Source organism: Microcebus murinus, chromosome 14, assembly GCF_040939455.1.
Source record: "Microcebus murinus isolate Inina chromosome 14, M.murinus_Inina_mat1.0, whole genome shotgun sequence".
Taxonomy (NCBI): domain Eukaryota; kingdom Metazoa; phylum Chordata; class Mammalia; order Primates; family Cheirogaleidae; genus Microcebus; species Microcebus murinus.
The window spans coordinates 53,925,709-53,949,262 of NC_134117.1; the positions used below are offsets into that span (position 1 = coordinate 53,925,709).

Consider the following 23,554-nt stretch of genomic DNA (forward strand, 5'->3'; position numbering starts at 1 on the left):
GGAAGATTCCCAAGGCCTTCGCCTCCCGCCCCCAGGGCTAACTGGCTTCTCCTCCCGGCCTGGCCACCTCCCTCCCCTGCCGCACCAGCACACAGCCCTGCTGCATTGGCGCCAGCCCCGTTGCTGTTTGTCCCCTTCTCTCCTCCGTCCTGCACCGACAGCAGACACCATTGACACCAAAGGCAAAAGATGGGTGTGATGTCATTGCCCCAGGCTGCCCTGGAGAAGTTCAGCTTCAGTCCTGGAGGACTTCAAATGCAGGGGGCCCTTCCATCAGCTGTCAGCTGCAGGGCCTCTCCCCCAGCTCTGTGACTGCCAGGACACCCCAGCCTGCCCCCACACTGCTGAATCCGAAACTAACATGGGCCCCACCCAGGGTGCTGGGAAGCCGATGGCCCATGCCAGGCGATCTGAGGTGGCCAGTTCTCTCCCTGGGACTTCGATGGTGCTCCCTGGGACTCACCCCAGTTTCTCCCTGGTCCCTCGGCCCCTAGCAGAACGACATATTGCTCTGTAACATCAGTGGCGACATCCTGGCTACATCAACCACTGTAGGAGGGAACCTTGCTAGGAGCAAGGCTTTGAAACCAGAGAGACCCAGGTTCAAATCCTGGCTTTGCCACTTGCTGCCTCTGACCCTGGGCAGGTGCTTAGCTTTGCCCTGACCCTCAGTCTCCAGAGTTTGCTGTGGGGGTAATAATAAGATACTTATGTCATGATTAAGAGAGACAGGGCATTTAAAGCACCTAGTGCATTAAATGGGGAAATGACAGCTGTGGTTACTGGTACTATTACTGTTATTCTACTCCACCACAAAGGTTTATTCCAGGTGTCCTCAAACTACCACTACGGCCTGTGAGCCACATGCTGCCCGCCTAGGACATTTATCCGGCCCGCCAGGTGTTTTTGCTGCAGCTGCCTGTCCTGCTTAGCAGCCAACTTGTCCCGGGCCCACAGTGCACACTCTCCAATGGTCTGAGGGACAGTGAACTGGCCCCCTGTTTAAAAAGTTTGAGGACCCCTGGTTTATTCCATCTATTCAGGAATCAGTGGAGCTTTAAAGATCACTGGCCCTTAAGCTTAGGTCTCTGAGTTCCTAGATTTTCTGTCTTTGGCTCCGACTTCCCTGGATTCTGGGCACGTTGGTTGAGTTCTTGTCTGTGTGCAACCCTGTAATCCAGCACACAGGCTCTGGCCTCATGGCACAGAACATACAGAAAGGTTAAATAAATAAGACTGCAGGGAAGAACCATGACTCTTAGGAGAGAGGCAGACAATAAATGCTCCCAGGTGTGCAGTGACCCGGGGACCTGGGCTCAGAAGAGCCCTACACTTGGGTTAATGCTCTGCTGTTGCCGTCTTGGAGTTCTGAATACTTTTTGCACAAAGGGCCCTGCTCATTCATGTTGCACTGGGCCCTGCGGATTATATAGCTTGCCCTGGTCATGGCAGTTTCATAATTCTCTGCTCCCAGAAACTCAGTGGTTCTCCATGGTTTTCCTCCATCCAACAGTCCATCGGTAGACAGTAAAGGCATACTTTGTGTTGCACTTCAAGCAAAGTCCTGGGGACGTCTCTTCTCACAGAACTCGCTTCAGTTCCTATTGCTGTGTAAGAAACCGCCTCAAACTTAGCAGCATAAACAACAGCCATTTTGTTACCCTCATGGAATTGGGGCGTCAGGAATATGGAAAGAGTACAGCAGGGGAGGCCTGGGGTGACCCGACCAGCTGGAGGCTGGGACAGTGGGGCCCTGACAGTCCCCTTCGGTGGTGGCCTGGTGCCTGGACTGGTCTGGCTGAAGGATGGACTCAGCTGGACGTCATGCCTGAGCACAGGAGTTCTGAGCGGGAGCACCCCGGGGGAGGCCTCTGGGGAGGGAGAGTCCCGAGAGGACCAGGTAGAAGCTACACGGCTTCTTCTGACCTAGCCCCCAGTCCTACAGCATCATTTCTGCTGAAGTCTATTGGGTCTGAGTCACTGAGGAAAGTCCAGAGTCGAGGGAAGGGGACATGCTCCCCCAACTGTCACTGGGAGGAGTGTCAAGGAATCACACAAACGCAAACATCTTGGAAGCACTCACATCTCACTCCAGTTCTCTGCCCCTTTATGGAGATGGCACTTGTGAGCACAGTGGCATGAGACAGCAGTGTCCCTCCCTCCTCCTGGGTGTTGCACAGACAAGCAGAAGGGAAACCCTTCACATCCTGTGTCCAGGGAGGGAAGGAGGGAAGGAAAGGGTAGTAATCCCTGCTGGCCCCAGGCTCTCCCTGGCCATAGAGTCCGAACCCCCTAGGTCTGGGTTGGCATTCAAGGCCTCTACCACCTGGCCCTGAGCTGCTTTCCAGCCCCCTTGTCCCCCACACCCCTCACCCCCTTCTGTCCTGCCCACCTATAGCCTTGATCTTCCCTGCAACCTGCCCCATTTTCTTGTGGGAGTGTCTTTGTTCACACTACTCCCCTTCCCCTGCCTCTCCCTCCTATTTTGAGGGTATCAAAATCTGCTGACCCTAAGGGCCAGCCCACTTGGCAGCTCCCCCTTGAGAAGCCCCCCCGTAACTGGCCAGTGCCCCCTCTCTGAGTGCCCAGCATGCGATGCACCTCACTTCCCTGGCCGCCCTGCACTCACAGAGGGTTCTTGCTGCTGCTTTCTTCCCCTCGCCACTGAAAACCTTTCCCAGTTGGTTCGCCCTGTCTCGGGGTCCCCACCCCCGGGGTGTGCAACACAAAGTAGGTTTGACTCCTGTGGTCTGGGATACCTAGGGCAGCTTCCTGGAGGATGGCATGTGGGCAGGAGAAGAAGGTAGGCAGAGGCCTCGTGGGGAAACTGGGGCACAGAGAGGGTTAACTGTGTATACAAGGCCACCCAGCCAGTTGACAGCAGGATGTTTGTCCGAGTCCAAAGCCTCATAACCCCACATTTCACTGTGTGTGTCTGGCTCCCCGCACTCCTCCCCCTGGGGATGAGGGCATGGAGGAGACCTCGGCCAGGGACCCCCAAACCTGGGGTTCCAGGACTGACTCGCTGTGTGACCTGTGCCATCTCGTCCCCCCATGGGTCTCCGTCTCCTGCCCAGTCCAAGGAGAGGGCAGACTGGATGGCTTCCGAATGCCCTTTGCAGGTCAGACAGGCACCTGGAGATGCAGACCGCGGCCCCGGGCCAAGGCCACCAGATTCCAGGATCCCTGGGCCTCCTATTCCTAACCAGGCACTTGAGTCCGAAGTCAAGGCTGAAATGTGCCCGGCCCCTCAGCCGGCTCTGCAGACAGCTGAGCAGGAGCTGACCCTGCTTCCCTGCTGCTGGGCAAGGCGGGTGCCCTGGGGCTGCCTGGCCTCTGACAGCCGTGTCTCCCTCGACGGTCTGCTGTCCCCCTTGCCCTCCCAGCGCAGGACTCTGCACCCTCTGGGGCAAAGGGCGCCCTCCAGATGCAACTACCACACAGTCCCTCACTCAGTGACTATTTATCAAGGGCCTGGGATGACGGCGGTGAGCCAGACACAGAGATGTCCCATCCATTCCACGGGCAGGGGACAGATGGTGAACAAGGAAAGTCAGAGCAGGCGGGTGGGGATAAGTGTCACGGGCAGGGCTGGGGTTGCTACTGGGCCACGTCAAGAGGTCAGGGATGGCAGGCGTCTCACAGAAGGTGACATGAGATGGAGCCCAGAAGGAAGCCAGGGGGCATCTGGGTTGAAAATCCAGGAAAGAGCCTGTCGGAGGGGACTGAGTAGGGAGAGACTTGAGGATGGATCTCGTGGCTGCTGGTGGAGAGCAGGCCGGGGTGGGGATGGAGGGTGCCATTCCCTGGAGACCGGCCCTGAGGGGCAAGGGCTCCAACCAGGCAGGTGGGAAGAGGTGGAAGATTCCAGATCTTTCCCAAGGCCCTCCCCGCCTCCCCCAGCCCAGGCTCAAGCTGCTTCACCACTGTCCTCCCCAGGCCAGCAAGGTATGCCCACTTTCATCTCCACCTGACTGGCCAGGTGGGCGGCAGCCCCAGGCTAGTGTCCGGCCTCAGCTTCCTACCAGCAAGCTGGCCTTGGGCAGGTGACTGACTTTCCCTGGGTTTCCATTTCCCCCTCTATAGAATGGGGAGAATAATTCCTACCTCCGCAATATTGTAAAATAATGTCTGCCAAGGTCATAGTCTCGGGCCTACATACAGCAAGTGCTCCAAAAGCGTACCAATGCCTGCTGTGTGCCAGGCATCCGGGGTTCTCCGTGGCTTTCTAGAACAGCAGTCTCTCCCTGCTTCTGATAGCATTGGTTCAACTTAATTCTAACTGTTGTATAAAGCTGACGACAAAATTGCCAACATGAATTATTAGTAAGTCTTGGAGATGGTAACACGGCCCAAGGGGAAGGTCCTGTCTGCATACTTCAGCAAAACCCAAGAGGACAGGCAGGTCAGGGTAGGGAAGGCAGCCCTGCCCTCTGTGTGGGAAACACTGGAAGCCACTTCCCAACAGGCCTGGGCCTGCTCAGCCCCCACCTGCTGCCGCCCCCCCACACACACACACCTGACACCCCTCACCATTGGCATCTTAATTGATCTCATTGTTCTCAAACCCTTGAGACCTGAGACTCCAGCTGTGCTTAAACAGAACAAAATCTCTTCCAATTTCCCCACCGTTTAAAAGAAAATTGAATTCTTTATCTGCAGCCTGGGGAGGGGAAGAGGGAGGGGAGAGAGAGAGACAGAGAAAGAGAGAGAAAAAGGGAAGAGAGAGAGAGAGACTTACACACACACACACACACACACACACACACTGTAAATAGTAGGTCACTCCAGCCCAGCTCCCAAGCTGGCCTGGAAGGCCTTTGTAGGCGCACCCTCTCCCATTTGGGGGTGTCTAAGGTTGTACTTCTGAGCCCCTTTAATAGACTCTGCGGTTCATCTCTGATCAGAGGGGCTGGGGGCGGGAGCTGGAGGAGGCTGAGCTGGCTGATGGTGATTGACAGGTCCGGAGTCCTCTGACTGTCAGGCAAGTGTGCTCCTTGCTTGTGTTTATCTCTTTAATCTAAATATCAATCCGTGAAACCTAAATGGGATGGAATGAGAGGTAGGACAGATGCTAAAGACAGAGAGAGAGAGAGAGGCTACTGCCTTCTGTAACCACTACCCCGGGGTTCTGGAAGGAGCCTGGGCAGGGGTGGGGGCTAGAAAGCTGCGGCAGAGTGGGGCACTGACCAGACCTGACTCAAGATGTGTAGCTGGGGCTCCCACGCCTCTGCCCCTAAAGCGAATTGTCCTGGACCTTGTGTGAGCTCTGCAGTCTCCAGCAAATTAGTCATTCAACAGATTGACTTTTGGCAAATTGATGTGAGGTCCCACTGCCTGTCCCGCCTCGGAAGCATTCCAGAGCCTCTGTCACTGGTACCCCCAGAACATCCCATCCTTGACAAGGAGAAGCTCTGTCTGCTGCTAACTTTGCTTCTTTGCCTGAACAAGAGGGCCCCGTTGTTAAGCTTCACAGGCCTGAGGACGGGTGTTGTGAGCTTAGTCGATGCCAAGCACATGCCACTCATCTCTTCTGTCCCCATTGTACAGAAGGAACTGAGGCCCGGAGAAGTAAGTAACCTGTCCGAGGTCAGCCAGCTCGGGAGTGGCCCAGCCAGGATTCAAACCCTGGTCGGCCTAGCTCCAAAGGCCCTAGACTCTCCTCCCTTTGCCAGTCCCCACCAGGAACCCGCCCCCGAGCCCACTCCCAGACTGCTGTTGGAAGGGCCGTCTCCAGAGTCCAGGAAAGTCGGCCTGCATGGCGGGAGCCGCTCACTCGCTAGGTGACCTTGAGCAGGTCCCTGGCTCCAGGGCCCTCAGTGTCCTCATCTGGAAAATGAAGGGGTTGTGCTGGTGCTCTCTGAGGCCCGCTGTGCTAACAGCATGTGGCCACCTGCCCCCAGACAGTCCCTCCCTGCACAGAGCCCGTCCAAAGTCACCCTCCAGCAGGTTAGTTGCTGCTTGTTCCTGCTCAGGCAAGTGCTCAGAGGACACCAGAGCGAAGAAAATGCGCCCCTTGGGTGAGGGGACAGCGGGTAGCTGTACAAGTGGCCAGGGCCAGAGTGAGTTCATAAGTGCTGCAAACCACATGCCTGTGCAAAGTCCATCTGTGCCACATGCTGGGAAGGTTGTGAGCCCTGCCACCCAGGTGACAGGGTGGGAGTGACCAGGAGTGGCCACCAGGGCCTCGGCCTGAGAGTTTGGCCTGGGAGCAGGTGGGTGGAGCCCCCAGATGTCCAGGGAGAGGTTGAGCTGGGCCTGTGGGTTTGGGCCCGAATTAATCTTGCTGCATTATGCAGTCGCTGTAGGAGGGATGGTGGCTGTGATTCCTTCCAGCTCATTCCGGGAGTGGCTCAAAGTCCCATTTGCCTGTTGGTTTGTTTGCTGTTTTTCAAATTTTTTTTTTGAACTATGATCCATAGTAAAGACTATATTTAACTTCATGACCCAGGACACACACCTATCTAGAACAAAACAGTATTTCCTTACCACAAGCAATAATACACCCTAGTATTTTGTATTTTATTCTACTAAATTTCACTTTCTAAAATGCTAGTCATGACCCACTAGATTGATTTTGTGACCAACAAACAGGTGCTGACCTAAGGTTGAGCATCTCTGGAAGGAGCCTTCTCTGCTTTACCATGATGATGATGATGATGATGGTGATATCAACTCATGTTTCTCAAGTGCTCACTCCTGAGGCAGAAGGGTAAAGACCCCAGCCCAGGCTCTAGACTTAGACCTGAGTGGTCTAAGTCTGACTCAGCCATTTCTGAGCTATGAGACTTAGAATAGGTTGCTTACATCAGCTAAGACCCCATATAGCTGCCAGCAGTAGAGACCTTAAAACTAGTTGCTTAAATAAGATCGAAGTGTATTTTTCTCCCGTGTAAAGGCAGTATAGAGGTGAGCAGCCGTGGGTGGCTCCTTCAAGCTCTCTTCTTCACCATTTCTAGGGTGTGGCCTCATCTTCATGGTCAAAGATGGTTGCTAGAACTCCAGCCATCACATCCGTATTTCAAGATACAGGATAGAGGAAGTGATGAATTCTTTCTTTCCTCCTTTCTCCCTTTTAAGGAGACTTCCTGGAAATGCCTTGCAAACTTGTGCTTTTATTTCATTGGCCAGAACTTAGTCATGTGGCTGTGCTTAGCTGCAGAGGAGGCTGGGAATTGTATTAACAGTATTAGGTAGCACTGAGCCCACCTGAAATCACAGCTTCTGTCAATGTGAGAAAGGGAGCGTGGATGAGAAGTCTCTGCCAAGTCATCTTTGTGTGCCTCAGTTTCCTCTTCTGGAAAATGGTGGTGATGATAGTTCTTTACAGATCTGTGTGGGAATTCAGTGAGAGAATACAGGTAAAGTACTTAGCACAGTGCCTGACACAGAATAAGTGTTAAACAAATGACAGGTACCAATATTCAGCACCCAATGCCAATCTACACACCTTACATACCTGTTATCAAATCCCCATGGCAACCTGGAGAGGTCGAAGTTAGCCTCCCATTTTACAGATGAGAGCACTGAGATTCGGAGAAGTTTGCCATGTGCCAGATGACACACCGTGGAAAGGACAGAGCTGAGATATGGACCCCCTTGTCTCTAGGATGCCACAGTCCTTTCTCTTAACCATGAGGCGACACAGCCTCCTCTTGGAGACTGGAATCCTCCCCCAGAGCCTAGTGAAACTGTGGGACCAAAAGATATGATAATGAGATGCAAGCTGAACTTGATTAGTGACATCCACACTGAACCCAGGTCCAGGGCTCCCTTTGCCCACCTGGCTACCTGCCAGGGGTACCCCACCCACCCACCTAGAGGAGAAACAAGACCAGGACAAAAGACTCCTTCAGGCTTCCACTGTATTAAGACCTGCAAACTCGGAGTCAGAAGCACCAAGGTCTTTGACTCACAGAATAACCCTGGGCCAGCCCCTTTTCTCTCTAAGCCTCAGTTTCTCCATCTACAAAATGAGAATGCTGCCTAACCATCTACCTTCTGGGGACATTTTTAGAACAGTGAGGCCAGAGTGTTTTGAACTCCCAGGGAAGCAAGTCTTTATAAAAGAGAGAGGCTGCTCTCCTCTCTGTGGGTTTCTCCAGCCTGTGTTAGAACATTCTGACTACTGCGGGTGGGGTGGGCAGAGAGAGGAGTGGGGAACCCAAATGTCAGGGGCCTGGGGGTGGGGGCTGCCTCTTGGGCAGGAGTGCCCCCAGCATACCCCCTCCCAGCCTGCGTGCACATGCAGAGTCTGGTCTCACTCTCACAGAGCAGCCCTGGGCTGTACTGGCCCAGGTGAGTGAGGGGCCGGGGCTGCAGCCCTCTGCTGGGCTTGGAGATCGTGGGTGATTTATATTTCCTGCGTCGGACTTTGACCTTAATTTCTTCTGGCGGCGTGGGGCTGTAAAATTCATTAGGGACCCGCGGGCGGAGTGATGGAGATGTCAGGCAGGCAATCGTGTGGGTATTTAATCTATCAGATGTGTAGCTTGCCATTTAGGGAGACAACAAGGGAACGTGGAATCAATATGGTTCATTAGCGAGCTGCGCGTGCCAGCCCAATAAGCGCCCACCAATGACAGCAGGTGTGGGGGCTTCCTGCCAGGCGCCCAGTCACCTTGGCGTGAGGACACATGCCTGGATCATGGGTGGTGACCAGCCCTTGCCCAGGTACCTCTCTGCACTCTCCCACTAGCCCAGGAGCTGCCTGTCACCTGCATATCCAACAGGGGCAGGGGAGAAGAGGAGGGTGTCAGACTGGGGGTGCACTGGTGAGATGCATTTAATGGTGGGCGTCCCCAGCCCTGGCTGGGCTGCACCCCAGGGGGTTGATTGCACTGGCTTTTCCCTCTGCTCCAGTCTCCTCAGTGCGTAAGGTCCCACTTAACTGAACTTCAGACACAGAATCTGTCCCCACATCTCCCTGACCCCTCCTCTTCTCCTCCACCACATAATCCCAGCTTGATAACTGGTCCCAGAGCATCCCCAAGTCCCTTCTGATTGTGACTGTCTTGCTCGCCCCTGACCAGCCATCCTCCCTCCTTCTGCATTCGCACGCAAAAAAAAAAATACTTTCTGCATCCTAGCTTTCTTTGTTTGGTGATCAGATGCGATTTAAGAAAAAAAAAAGTCACTCCATTGAGTCCTCACAAACCCAAGCGCTTTAGAGAAGGGACAGTGTTGAGAAGGGCTTAGGAGTGGGATTTGTTTTTTCACTTTTCTGTGTCTTTGTGAGCATCAGACTAGGATCCCAGCTCTGCCAGTGACTCACAGTCAGACCCTGAGCCACTTGCGGCTGTGAGCACACTGTCTGGCTCACCGTGTGTCCGTCCCCAGCATCCAGCATGGGGGTGCTGTCGTAGGTCTGGCTCCCCCAGAGATGGACACTGAGACAAGGATTGGAGGGCAGGCAGCTTACTCAGGAAGTGATCCCGGGAAACCAAGGCAGCAGGTGGGGAAGTGAGGCGAGGTGGCCAAAGGACGCATCGTGAAGCCAGTTTCCACTGTGGGTACCTGGGTCTCAGTCCCCTGGGACTCTGGGGTGGAGGCTGTGCCTGTGAGTTATGCCAGCTCAGGGCGAGGAGGCTGGGGTGTGGGTCCACCGACTCCCCACCACCATTGAGCGAGGGCGGCTTCTGGGAACGTGAATGCCCCCATCCCTGCGGCTGCTTCCATGAGACAAAGCCCGCGGGCAGAGGTCGGCCAGGCGCTCCTAGTAAAGCAGCCCCTGGCGTTGAAGATGAGCACAGAGTAGCTGTGTGTGGCTCCGGCAGCCTCTGCCACAGTCGGGCATATGAGAGATGTTCAGGGCGTACTTGGGGAAGGAAGGCCTGAGCCTCAGTTTCCTCATCTGTGAAGGGAGAGGCAGAGCACCTCCTCTCGGACGTGGTGCCCCAACACGGGGGCTGCCTATCGCAAGCACCGGATTCCTGGCAGCTGTGGAACCGGTGTCATCCATGACCATGATGCGGAGGAGGGTGGGTGGGGCACTGCCCCTTGGCCAAGCTGCTGCTCCCCGCCTGGGGACACTGAGGCTCACCAAGCAGGTCCTTGCATGGTCAGAGATTCCAGTCTGGGCTCTGACCTCATATAGGGGAGCATTGCCAAGTCGGGATTTTTGCCTTGTTCCTAGGGAAGTGTCTGTCCAGATGGCTCTCACGATGGGTTCCTGGGAGGCCTGGCCGGCTCACCGCAGGCTCCACCTGGGCAGCTCTACTAATCACCTGCTGTGTAGCCTTGAGCAAATTGCTAGCCCTCTCTGAGCCTTCATTTCCTCATCTGCACAATGGGATAGTAATGCCATTCCCACAGTCTTGTGAGGACCAAGGGAAATTCGGGACAGCCCCCGGCCTGTGGCAGGCATTTGGAATTTGTGAAGCCTCCCGCACCGTCTTCCCCAGTTACCATCTGTATTAGTTTCCTAGGATGCTGCAACAAATTGCCACAAATTGGTGGCTTAAAACAACAGAAATTTATTCTCTTACAGGTCTGGAGGGCAGAAATCTGAAATTAAGATGCTGGCAGAGCTGCCTATACTCCAAAGGGCATATCTTTTTTTTTTAGAGGGGGGCATGGTCACCATTCAACACATTGCACCACCCTTGAAGCTGTCTTAAGTAGTAACAGGGACATGTTGACAGAATGTTGTACCAAGGACCTGAGGGGCTGGCCACATGGGCTGACAGCTCTTCCAAATGTGCCTTCATGCTTTCTCTCCATGCTGCAGCCCCACGGGGAACCCCCGTCCCCGGGACTGCAGCTCCCTGGCCTTGCTCGCTCTGTTGCCCACCTGGAATGCTCTCCCCGACCTCTCAGAGCCCAGCCCGCTTCCAGCTGAGCCTCCTGTCCCTCTCTTCCAGGAAACCCTTTGACTCCCAGTCCCTGGTCTTCACTTGGCCCTCAGGCTCCATTGCCACTCAATTTTGGCCCTTAACCTCTATACCATTTTTGGCCCTTAACCTCTGGCCTTGCTGGGTTCCATCTCCTGCCCTGTGTGGGGACTGTGTCCCCCCAGTGGGGCAGGGAGCTCCCGGGGGCCGAGGCTGCCTCGGACACTTCCCGGCTTATCTACTTGGCATGCATGTGGTCAGTGCTCGAGAAATATCAGGGTCACCCACCCACAAGTGACTAGGCTCATTCACGGGAGGCTGCCTTGGCCTGCTCAGCAGGCCTTCCAGGGCAGAGCGAGAGAGAGCACACTCCTAGTACACTTAGAGAAACTGAGGCATGAGAACATGGAATGACTTATCCAAGCCACCCGGGCAGCCAGAGACAGGGCCAGCATCCTGGCATCCGGTCCACTGTATGCTCAAGAGCTTCAGCTTTAGAATCAGACTCAAGTTCAAATCCTGCCTCTGCCACTTAAGAGACCTCAGGCAAGTTACTGAAACTCCCTGGGCCTCAGTTCCTCGTCTAAAGAAGGGGCATGATAATATGGTCACAGGGTTCATAATATGAGTCAATATGGGGAGAAAATGAAACAGTACACTCACTAGAGTAGTGCCCAACACAGAGTAGATTCTCAACAGCTTGCTGAATAAAACCACTAATCACTAAGGTGATTCTAAAAAGTAGATGAGTGCAGTGGGTGCGGGGGCTCACACCTGTAATCCCACACTTTGGGAGGCGAAGCAGGAGGATCACTTGAGCCCAGGAGTTCAAGACCAGCCTGAGCAACACAGTGAGACCTGTCTCTACAAAAAATTTAAAAATTAGCCTAGCATGGTGGCACACAGCTGTAGTCCAAGCTACTCGAGAGGCTGAGGCAGGAGGCCCACTTGAGCCCAGGAGTTTGAGGTTACAGTGAGCTATGATCATGCCACTGCACTCCAGCCTGGGCAACAGAGCAAGACTCTATCTAAAAAAAAAAAAAAAGAGAGAGAGAAAAGTAGATGAAATACCTTATGTAAATCACCTGCCTTCATGAATGGCACATAGCAGAATCTCAGGACTGCTGTGTGACTTGAGGCATATCACTTAACCTCTCTGAGCCTTACTTTCCCCTCCCCATCAATATCACAAAGATAGTATCAAGTACGTATCTCATAGAGTGGGAGTGGAGATTAAATGTGTCGATATACATACATGACACATTTCTTAGAATAATGCTTGGAACCCAGCGAGGACTAAATAGGGAGAGCCAGTGTTACCGTTTCTGCGGTTATTAGCAGCCAGTTTCTTATCTGTAAAATGGAATGTGACCCCCATCTTGCTAGTTGTTGTAAGGATTAGGGACGAGCCATGTCAAGCTCCTTGCATGGTGCCAGGCCCACAGACGGCAGTCAGCGACGGAGTGATCCTAGTTATCCCTGTGCCTCTGAGGGGGCCCCATCCCCCTCCTCCAGGCATATCCCCAGCGAGAGGCCCGGGGACCCCCAGGCAGTGCCAGGCACTTGGTGCAGGCAGCTACTGGCCACCCTGACAGCCTCTGACACACCATAATTGCTTCCCCACTACGACTCCTTTAAGCACAGAGCTGCTGGCCAGAGCAATTTGCTCCCCATCAATTTTTATTTCCAGGTTTTAAAATAAAATAAAGGGAAATAAAGAAGGGGGTGGGGGAGCCCAAGAACAACACCATGTCTGCAATAACAAACAAGACTAGGACCTCACACCTTGAGAGCACCTGTCAGCCTTCCTCCCCCTGCAGGACTGACACATTAATAAACGGGGCCTGGGCCTGGCTTGCAAGAGAGCACCCCTCCTGCTGGGCTCAGCGCCACTTCCCTTCCACCTCCGCCAGGGCGCTGCTGGCACAGCCGAGGCAGGAGGGAGGGCAGGGGGAGAGGGGCTCAGCAGGAGCATGTTTGCAAAGGGCTGGAAAAAGAGAGCCCTTAGAATTGGGGGTGGAAATCGTAACACCAGCTCCACTTGGAAAGTGGTTCCTGTGCCAGGCACAGATCTAAGGCACCTTGCGTGTGTGTCCTTCTTAATCCTCACAATAACCCATGAGGCAGGTCGTGTCATATTCCCCTTTTACAGATGAGGAAACTGAGGCTCAGAGTGGATGTCACTGTGGTTGTTCTTCTTCCTCTTCCTTTGATCTCCTTCCCACCTCCCACCCTTCTCTGTCTCCCCACCCCAATCAGCCTTCTGGGGGCCTCTCCTCCCTGGAAGTGCTTCTATCTAGGATTCTAGACTCCTGGCTTTTCTGCTAAAAAGGACGTCATAAGTCATCACATATAATGTCATTCGTTCTTCTATTTGTTTCACTGGTATCTGTTGAGGGCTTCCTGTGCGCCAGGCCCTGGACGGATGCTGGGGAGCATGGCAGGCTTTGTTCCTGCCCTCATAAAGCTTATATTCTAATCGGAGATGGCCAGTCAACATTTGCCAGATCCTCCTGCCTAAACCGTGACCTGCTCCCCACCAGCAAGACTTGTCAGCTCCAGATTCCAAACGCACCTGGAGTCCAGCCTGTCCCAGCACTTCCCTGACTCGCACCACCCCCATGTGACTGCCTTAAAGGAGACACCTCCGCTCCAACTAAGGCAGCTGCCCAGGAGTCAGAGCAGCTTTTCCAGGGGGGCGCAGATTGGGTCCTGCCAGCTGGGAGGCAGGGATGAAAAGGAGCTGCCACCAGGAGGTTTGGGAAGAATGAACTAGCAGAGGGACCCGTGGTGCAAAGTGGTGAGGCAGGAGCCAGCTGGGCCTGTGAGCAACAAGAGGCTGTCTGAGCGGCAGCGGCGCAGGGCAGCTCGCGGGTGAGGAGAAGGGCTCCATGGAAGACGGACTGACTGCCAGCCCACGGACAGACAGGAGCGGACACCACTCAGGAGGCCGTACAGTGCACCAGCCTAGGCCTGTGTCTTACCCAGAGTCCCGCAGCTGGGCACGGAGGGCGAAACTCAGGTCCTAGCCCGCAGCCAGTGGGAATCCATGACTCTGCACTCAGCTCCAAATCCTTTTGAGGCCCTCTGTGCCTGGTCTTGCGCTGCGCCCCCCAGGGAGAAGCTCATGTCTCAGCCTCACAGAGTGAAGGGTCCAGCCGGGCTAGCAGAGATGCACTAACCCAAATTCTACCTGCAACTGGTTGTTAGCAGCTGTCAGGAAAACTGGACTGAGAGGCATCCTGAGACCTTCTCTGTAGTCAGTGCCACTATCCATTAGTAATGTCTGCCATGGGCATGGGTGATGGAGTGGTGGCCGTCAAGCCAGGTTCACAATGAAAGCGAAGGGAGGGAAGGTTCCTTCCCTTTCTCTGAAGCCCCCCATCAGTCGGGTCCCCACCCTTTTCCCATGGCCTTCCCATTTGGCTCCTGCATCCCAGCAAGTGCTTTGAGCCCTGACCTGCCTTCCCAGTAGCACCTTCTTGTTTTAAGGCCTCCCATGTGGGTACCACTGCCCACCCGGAACAGGTACTCTCATACCCCTTACACATAGTCCTACAGGAAGCATTTTCCCTAGAGCCACCCTCTTTTCCTCTTCTCCCAGAGCGTGGCCACCCCAGGAATGCCCACGAAGGCGCTCAGAGCAGCAGCTTCCTGCCACGCCTCTCCCTTGCTCACCTGACACCCACCATGCCCCCATCCGTCTGGCCCTGGCTTCCTTCTTAGATTAGCTAACTTCCTTCTGAGATGAGAGGGGGAAACTGAGGCACCAAGTGTTGCTCTAGAAGCCTGGGGCAGACCGGGTGAAATTGCCTGGCCACTGGCTTCTACCTCAAGTGCCAGAGAGAAGTCCTCGTCCACCGCACTGTGAGAGGGAGCCCAGGGACAGGGGAGCCCCGGCCTTGGGGGCTCAACAGGTGTGTGGGGGTCACCCCAGCCTCTGTGCTACCAGGTTCTCCTCACTGCGTGCCGCCCTCCACTCCTACCACTCCGGCAGAGTCCCTCCTGCCTGACGCCAGCCACTCCAGCCCCCTGGAGCTCGCGAGAGTGCAGTTAATCTCATGCAGTTTAAGGACTTATTCAGAGGGGCTCTGCAGATGATGAATGTGGAAGGCATTACCAGCGAAGCACCGGGGCTCCGCGGAGCTGTTTAAAAATGCATTCTCCCATGTAAATTTCTGCTCCATCAATCCTTATGACATGTCAAACATTGCTATTGTTTCCTGAACAAATTGTACCGCGTGCCCTTCTCTGCAGATTTGTGCATGGGAGCAGAACTGCTCGCCGGCGCCTGCCACCTGCCTCCGTCGCTGGGACCCAGGGCTGCGGTGGAGGCAGCTGGGCCCGCCTTGCTTCAGAGCAGAAGCCCCGTGCGGGGCGCCCGGGCAGGCGTGCGTGACGGGGTGCGGGCGCTGGCGGGGAGTGATTGAGTGTGCGCCTGCAGCCTGCCCGTCTGCGGCCTGCGGGGACAGACGCTCAGGTGGCTGGGGAGGGGTGTGGAGGGGACCTCAGAGGCTGAGACAGGGTGGGGGCTTTGGGTGGCGTCCAGCTGAGCCAGACAGAGGGAGAAAAAGGGAGAAAGTTTCTGAGAGAGTGAGTGGGGGAGAGATGTGGGTGCAGCATGCAGGGAAGTGTTGGGGGCTGCCTGAGACACAGAGAGGAAGAGAGAGGGAGTGTGTGTGTGTGTGTGTGTGTGTGTGTGTGTGTGTGTGTGTGTAAGAGGCGGGGAACTATGAGTACACAAGGAGAGAAAAGAAGGCTGGAGGGCGTAAAAACCCTGAGAGAGGCGGGCGCCTGACCTGTCAGAGAAGGGAATTGGTGGTGGCAGAAGGGAAGGGCCACGGTTTGGAGGGAGACCCTGGAGGCCAGAGGGCATGAGGACTGTAAGAGCAGGCGGGAGTCAGTGGGGGCAAAAGACCCAGCATCAGCAGACGGGTGTCTGTGAGGCCATGATGAGGGACAAGGGCAAGGTGCAGGGACAGGTGTGCAGGGGTGCGTGGGGACAGTGTGTCGGCAAGGCGGGGGGTGGAGGGTGGCCCTCGCTCTGGGGCAAATGAATGAAAGAGGCTAAGAGTAGATGACTCTTCATCGCAGAGACAGACTGGGTAAGAAGGGGGTTCTCGGGAAGGGGACAAAGAGATAGGACTGACCGCTGTGGGGATGGTGGGTCCCCTGGGAGGCAGAGTGAGAGGTGGCGCTGAGCATGAGACAGCAAGGAGTCCTGGGCACACAAGGTGAAGGGAGAACACATTCTGAGGGTGCTGGGACGAGAGCAGCGGGTGGGTCAAGAAGTGCGCCTGCAGCCAGCTGGGCTGCCCCATCCTTCAGTGGTGACCTCAGGCGGACACACAGTTTCCACCAGTCCTGGCCCTGAGCCACGAACCAAGACCAAACATGGGGCACGGTTGGGGACCTCCTTCGAGGGTCTGTGGACGGCACTTGCTTGGGTATCTGCGAGTCTAGACTGAGGGGCTGCGTCGTGGAAACCACAGCCAGAGACCCCTGCTGATGGCTGTGCCGCCCTCCAGGCAGATCCTGGGGACAAACTGTGGGATCCCATCTGGCTTTTACAGGGTGCAGAGAAAGACCCTGGTGGGAGCACCCTGGCTCCCATAGCTGAGCTCTCAAGACGCAGGAAGACCCCTCTCCGCCAGGGCCCCTAATGGGAGGAGGAGAGGAGGGGAGCGGTTAAGAGCACACACCTTGGAGGTGACCGTGATGGGCTCATGTCCCAGCACTGTGGCTATTTGACTTTGGGCAAGTTGATTGACCTCTCTGAGCCTCAGTTCCCTCCTTTATCTGTAAAATGGGGATAATATGGGTGCTGGTCTCATAGGGCTGGGAAGATGGAATGAAATAAAGTACAGGAAATGCTTGGTGAATTTTGTGGTACATAGTTAAGTACTCAAACAAAATGGCAGGGGCACCATCTTGCCCCGCCCCCTCCCCTCCCCGCAGCTGGGAGAAAGATCGGCACCTGTGACTCAGGCCTGGCCAACCTGGGGATGTGGCCGTCCCCCCACTGCAGGCTCCTACACTCACCTTGTCTTAACCTTGGAGTTTTCCCCCTGTGTGTATTTATTTTTTTTTTCCTTTTTGTCAGCAGAAGAAAATTACACTTCTGCCGGCATTGTCCATCACAGAAATAAGCACTTTCGGATGCAATTATAAAGGCCCAAATGAGGGAATTAGTTTTGCGGGTAACGCCAGCGTTGGGGAGGATCGGAGGGAAAAATAAATCAGGCGTTTGGCAGCAGCCAGTCCGGGCTGCACCCTCTCCCAGCGTGCCCATCTCGGACGGCGCCGACCGCAGGGAGGGACGCCGACTGGGCTGCAGGCGCTACCGCTGCGGGAGGCTGGCGGGGGAGCCTCCGCCCCTCGTCCCGGCCTCTCACCAGCAGACCCGAGTGCACCTCGCCCAGCCCTCCTCCAGGACGGATCCATCCACACTCGCAGCCTCCGTGACCTTCGGGCCATTTTCTCTGTATTTTCCTCATAGTTCTTAGCACCATCTGAAATCGTGTCGTTTAGTCATTTCTCTCCTCAGTTATCTGTCTTCTCATGCTGATTTTAAGTCGCATTCCAGTAAGGGCCTTGTCGTGCTTAGGCCGTGACTTCAGTGCCTGACACAGCAGCCAGCACATTGGAAAAACTTAAAGAGCGTTTACTGAATATGTGACTGAGTGAGCGTCTGGTCACTGTCCCCATGAAGGTGATTCCAGCGGTGGCCGGAGCAGCTTCCAGCCGCCATCCACACCCACCGTGCCCTTCCACCCGCCGGGCCCGTGGGGAGCTTCTCAGGAGGCCTGAGCTTTGGAGACCTGCTTTGTGACCACCAACCGAGAGCCTGGGGGAGCCATGGTGGGATGGTAGCAGAGACACAGGGACATCAGAGGGAGGAGCCTGGAGCACAGTTAAGGTCCTCCCCTGAAACCCTGGTTTGGCATTTCTTAGAGTCGCCAGGTACAATCTGAGAGCCACCTGGCGTGGCCAGCCTGGCCATCCCCTTCCCCCATCCCCATAGCATCTGACTGGCCTGGGAGACCCCAGAAGTCACCCTGCAGGGAGACAGACATGCTCCTACCTAGCATGTGGCAGGGGAGGGGGTGTTCGTGGCATGGAGAGAACATTTTATTCTGTATACACAGGCCCCTGGCCACTCCTCAGAGCCTCCTTCCTAAAGGGACCCCAATCGTCCCTGTCTGTCACTTTATTCATCTGATGGACTTTCAGTTGGTCTGCCACAAGCAAGTCTTGGGAGGACATTGTTTAAAAGGTGCCATGACAAGCAGAGGGGCTGGGATGGAGCAGGGCGCTGCCCCTGCTGACCACTGGCCGGGCACGATGGCAGGCGGAGTGGGGCGGCCACTGCAGAGCCCCTGTGGGGTGGGTCAGCTGGTGTCTGCGGAGCTGCTGCAGGCCACAGCGCTCAAGCTGCCTGTCCCACAAGGCGCCAGTGGTTTACCCTGGGATGTGAAGGCCAGCTCCACCACTCCCCAGCTGTGACATCTTGGGCAAGTCACTTAACATCATCGAGTCTCTGTTTCCTCACCGGTAAAAGAGTGTGGGGTTGTAACAGTCTCACCTGCCCGGGGTTTGGTAAAACTAAACCTGTACGGTTGTATGTGCCGCATAGATGTGGGTGCAGATGTAGCATAGATGACAGGGATAAAAGTACCTTTCACGAGCTGCCTTTGAGTCCAGGCCTTGTCCTAGTTTCTGGGCACATCTCAGGGAGCCGCCTGGTGTAGAATGACACGCTTGAGCACAGCTCCAGTCCTCCGTGGAGTCAGGGCTGGGGCTGCCGAGTGCTTGCAGGAGCCCGAGCCCCACCTTGCTGGGTCCTGGAGCCGTGTGGGGTCCAGTCTGGTCAGAGATGGGGCTGGATGTGCCAGGCGGACAGTGTGTGTAAGGGGGAGGGGCTTTCCCCTGAGGGCAGGTTTGCTGCCCCTCCCGGGCCCAGGGCCCCAGCGGCCCTGCTGCAGCCCAGCCTGGCCTGAATGCCCCCGAGAGGCCCTTAGCGTCCCCACTGGCCACCGCCCCCACCCTGGCAGGGCAGGAAGCAGCTGTTCATCTCCTATTCTGCTTCACACATTTGAAAATGAACGCTCTCCCTCCTCCTCTCCACCCGGCATACATATTTCACTCGGTCATTACACGGTGGCACTGAAGGACTCACAAATCTTCCCTGGTCAGCTTGGGCTTCAGCGGCCTGGGCAGGCAGCAAGAGGCACAAGAGACAGGGTCACTGTGGGAGCCACAGCTATGCCCAGCCCAACCCGGGCAGGGAAGGCCAGGCCCCAGGGGGTGGGGGCCGTCTTCTGCTCAAGACAGTCCCCGCTTGTGCCTCAGGGCTGACCACCTAACTTCCCTGGGCCTCAGCTGCTCCAGGCCCCAGGGTGAGGGGATTGGACGGGCACCTCAGGGTCCTTCCCGCCCCGACAGTCCAGAGCAGTTCTGTAGGGCAGATACGGAGGGCTTGTCCGGCCCAGCCTGTCCCTTCCTGCACACTCAGCCCCTGCGTCTCAGCTGGCTGTCCTCCCATTTTTCCCTTCCCCCTGCCCCGCTCGCTCCACCATCTTCCCCTTCCTTTTGAATCTTCTCTTCTTGTTCTTTATCCGCATCTCTGCCTGCCACCCTCTTCTCACTGGAGTTTGCGCATTCATTTTTCAAGCATTTGCAAGGCATCTGTGTGTGCCAGCCACTGTCTGTGCAGGGCACTGAGGCCAGCATGTGCCACCTAGACCTCGTCCCTCCCCAACCTTTTCTTTCTTCCTTTCTTTCTTGTCTTTCTGTCTTCCTTTTTTTTCTTTTTTGACATGGTCTTGCCCCATCCCCCAGGCTGGAGTGCAGTGGTGCCATCATAGCTCACTGCAACCTTGAACTCCTGGGCTCCTCTTGCCTCGGCCTCCCAGAGTGCTAAGATTACAGGCGTGAGTCACCTCGACTGACCTAGACCCTTTCCTTTGACAAAGTAGGACGATGAGGCCTGAGAGGGTGCAGTCTGGTCACACAGTGACCTAGGCTGTTGACATCGGCCTGGAACTGGGGTCTCTACACCATGCTGACCCCTCAGTGGGCTCAATGGCATCACAGTTCTTCCCTGGACCGAGCCGCTGTCACTGCCGTGCAGCCATGCCATGCGTGGTGGTGATTATTTGTCAGTGGAACTTAGGGGTGGGAAGGGCTCTGGGATTCCTCCCTCTCTCCTTCTCCTCGGGTCCCCGGAAGGGGAGGATGGGGTCAAGGGCTATTGTGAGGAGCTGTGGTCTTCTATCCCTAGGAATAGCCGGGCTCCCTTCCTTCTGAGAACAAGTGCTCGCTTGGTTCAGAGGCAATAACAGATGGGGGCCAGGGGCGGGGCAAGGCGGCACAGGGGGCAAACCCCAGCACTGCTCTTTTTCTAGCCGTGAAGTCTTGAGCAAGCGATTTATCATCTCTGTGCTTCAGTTTCTCCAACTGTGACTTGGAGGTGGGACTGATAATAGTACCTGCCTCACAGGGTTGTTAGGAGGATGAAACGAGTAACACGTATAGGGTGCTCAATAACCCGCAGTAGCTGTGGTCGTGAGGAGCAGCTGGGGCAGGGGCTGAGGAAGCACGGAGGAGCCAGTCCTGGCGGGGAGGGCAGGGGACGTCACTTGGCATCTCCCTATCACTTGTTCGACGTGCATCGCCTGAGAACCTGAGCCGAGCTCTGGGCCTGGCCAGGGCAGTGGCGGAGGTCTGCACACAGTCTACGGGAACACCGGCCCTGGGGACACTGAATGGACATCTGGCTCGAGAGGCAGCCTGGAGCCCCAGGGAATGGCATCCTTCTGTAGAGCCAAGTTTTCTGGATGACTGAGATCTTAACTCTTCGGGTATAAACACTTTTTTCGTTTCATTCATTTGGGATAGAAATGCATTGTTCACTTACCTGTCTTCCTGCACTGAATATACTGAACACAGATTAGCTTTCCCTTGAAAAATTCAGGTTTATCATAAAGAAAATAGAATGTAATACATTTCATAGAATCCAGGAAACTTAAGAGGAGCCTCATAAAATATTTAGCACAAAGGTATCAAAACGTATTTTAGCAGCAGGGCCTTTATCCACTTACAATTGTAGAAGAACCCTGAGTGTGAAACCCCAAGGTCAGTCCGAGGCCTTTCCCTCCTGACATCTGGTGGCCACAAGCAGCAGTTTGTCCCGCAGTGGCCTGGGAGGGAGCACCTCTAGGACAGTGCCTGGCATGGAGTCTGCACTTAATAAGTAACTACTGAACGAATGAATGAACAAATGGTGTCATTTAGCTTGCTCTGTGGGTTATAACCATGCCAGGGACAACACGGAAGCCAACAGTCCCAGCCACAAAAGCCGTCCCCTTCTAGATCTGCTGTCATCTTGGGGACGGGAGGAGGTGGAGGGGGCCCCACTGGGGTGGCCTCGAGGAAGGAGCACGAGGCAGGGTGGGGAGACCAGCTTCTACCCCACTCTGCTCCTGACCTGCTCACAACCCAGAGTGGCAGCAGGCCCACACTGGGCCTCACTGGGTGCTGGGCCTCAGTTTTGTGATCTGTGAGATGGGGGAATGTCAGTCTCTCTCATCACATGGATGCTTGTGAGCATAAATGAGGTCATAGTAAACATGGATGTTCTCTGAAAATGTCAAAGGTATGATGGTGATGTAGGCCACCACCAGTATTGCCATTATCATCTGCATAAGGCAGGCTCCTCTCCTTTCAGTCTCTTTTGACTGGAAGTGACTTGGCACCAGCTGGTTAAAAGGGGTCTCAACAATCCAGACATAGTGGCTTGTGCCTATGATTGCAGCACTTTGGGAGGCTGAGGCAGGAGGATGACTTAAAGCCAGGAGTTCAAGACCAGCCTGGGCAACACAGTAAGACCCCTGTCCCTAAAAAAATAAAATGAAAACCAAAAAGAGGACACTCAGTGGACTCAATGGACTCATAAACCAAACTGAGAGCGGGAAGAGATGTCAGATCAGTTCAGGGCTCTAAAACTACCAGGATCCGGCCTTCTCTGTGTGCAACTTCATCCTCCGCAAACAGCCAGCAGCTCCCAGCTCACACCGTCCCAACTCTCCTCCTTGGAGGAAAGCTTTTACCCCCAGCAACAATAGGAAGAATCCCAGGGGGTTCTAGTAGACCTGGCTGTGGTCCAGGGCCACTGCCCGGCCCATCCCTGTGACTGGGGCTGGGTAGGCAGCTCCCACTCAGACCGTTTGAGCAGGGAAAGGGACCAAACACAGTGAATGGGACGGGTGGACATTGCTTCTAGGAGAGAAGGTTGCCAGGCAGATGGGTCTGTCCTGTGCATGCAGTATATTCTTCCAGGGTCACAGAGGGGGGCCAGACCCCCCAAGGTTCCTGCCCCACTGGGTAGCACATCTGACTTGGAGGCTTTAGGCACTGGGGGAGGGTCACCAGAAGACACCACCAGATGGTTGAAGCCACACCCACCATCGCTGGTGCCCTGTCACAGTACTGCAGGCTGTGACCCCAGGCCACAGGGCCAGGCTCTCTCTCCCAAGCCCTCTAAGCATCTGCGGAGAATAAGCCCACCCGGCCTGGCCTGAGTCCAGGGGGCAGTTTCACTCAGTTAGAGATTACTGGTAGGAGACCAACCCTGTAGAACTGTGCTCCCCAATATAAATTTAAACAGCCATGTGTGGCCAGTGACAATGTTATTGAACATCATGGCCTGGGCTAGATGAGCTGTGTGGGTGAACATGGGCTTCCTGTGGACATTTCTCAGCTGGTCTGGCAGTAAATGACTTCCTGTTCTCAACTTTGCAGGCAACAGACAATGACGTGGGCACCTTCGGGGAAGTCAGCTACTTCTTCAGTGATGACCCTGACAGGTAGGCTCTGCCCCCAGCACCCCACAGTGGCCTCGGCTACTCATGAGGTCCTCAAAGCTTTCAGTGCCCAGGGAGGGAGGACAGTGGCTCTGGAGCAGCGGACTGGGAGTCAGAAGCTATGAGCACTGTTGCTAGTTTGGCCCTGATTGTGGTATAGTCTTGGTCAAGGCCCCTCAGCCCACTGGAGCATATTTTTTCTGGCTCTCAAAAGATGGCCTTTGGCTTTGGGAATGGGGAAAATTGTGTCTCTGTGAGGCTTTGAAGTGCTAACAATTGCACGCCACCATCACCACTACCGCCAGCAGCAGGTGACGTTTAGGACACCCTTGCTGTGGGCCAGGTGCATTGTCAAGTGCTTTACGAGCATTCACTCGTGTAATCCTCACAACTAAATGCCAGAGGAACTCGGTGCCGGGCACTGTTATCATCCCCGCTTTACCGATGACGGAACTGTGCTCAGAGAAGCTGAGTCGCTTGCCCAAAGTCACACAGCTGGCAGTGCCAGGGCCAGGCTTCTGCGTGTGGGCATCACCACTAGGATACACAGCCTCCCTTCCCCAAGAAGGGGCTCTCATCGTGCAGCAGCCCGTAGTGGGTTCATGGCCTCAGCGCCTGGCCTGTCCCAGCCTTGCCCTGCCACCCACCATGGTGACATGGTTCTGGGTTGGTTCCGGCCATTTCTTTCCCTTGTCTTCCGTTAGCCCGAGCCAAGGGGAAGCCCCCTCATTTTAACATGATCTAAGGCCAAGTGTCTGATGAATTTAGAAGCCCAACAGAATGAGTAAGACAGTGGCTGTCAGCTTGAATTACTGGCCTCAACTCTGTGTGTGAATGATCAAGCAGGGACTGGGAGGG

At 55.3% G+C, this 23,554-nt stretch overlaps 1 protein-coding gene across 1 annotated transcript in view; it reads left to right on the forward strand.

The window, feature by feature from the left end:
- The window catches only part of LOC105870175 (cadherin-23), a 298,328-nt gene that overhangs the window by 248,733 nt on the left and 26,041 nt on the right, over positions 1-23,554 (forward strand). The window contains exon 15 of the mRNA XM_012762567.2: positions 22,635-22,699. Within this exon, the coding sequence (XP_012618021.2) occupies positions 22,635-22,699 (65 nt within the window). The remainder of the gene's footprint in view (positions 1-22,634; positions 22,700-23,554) is intronic.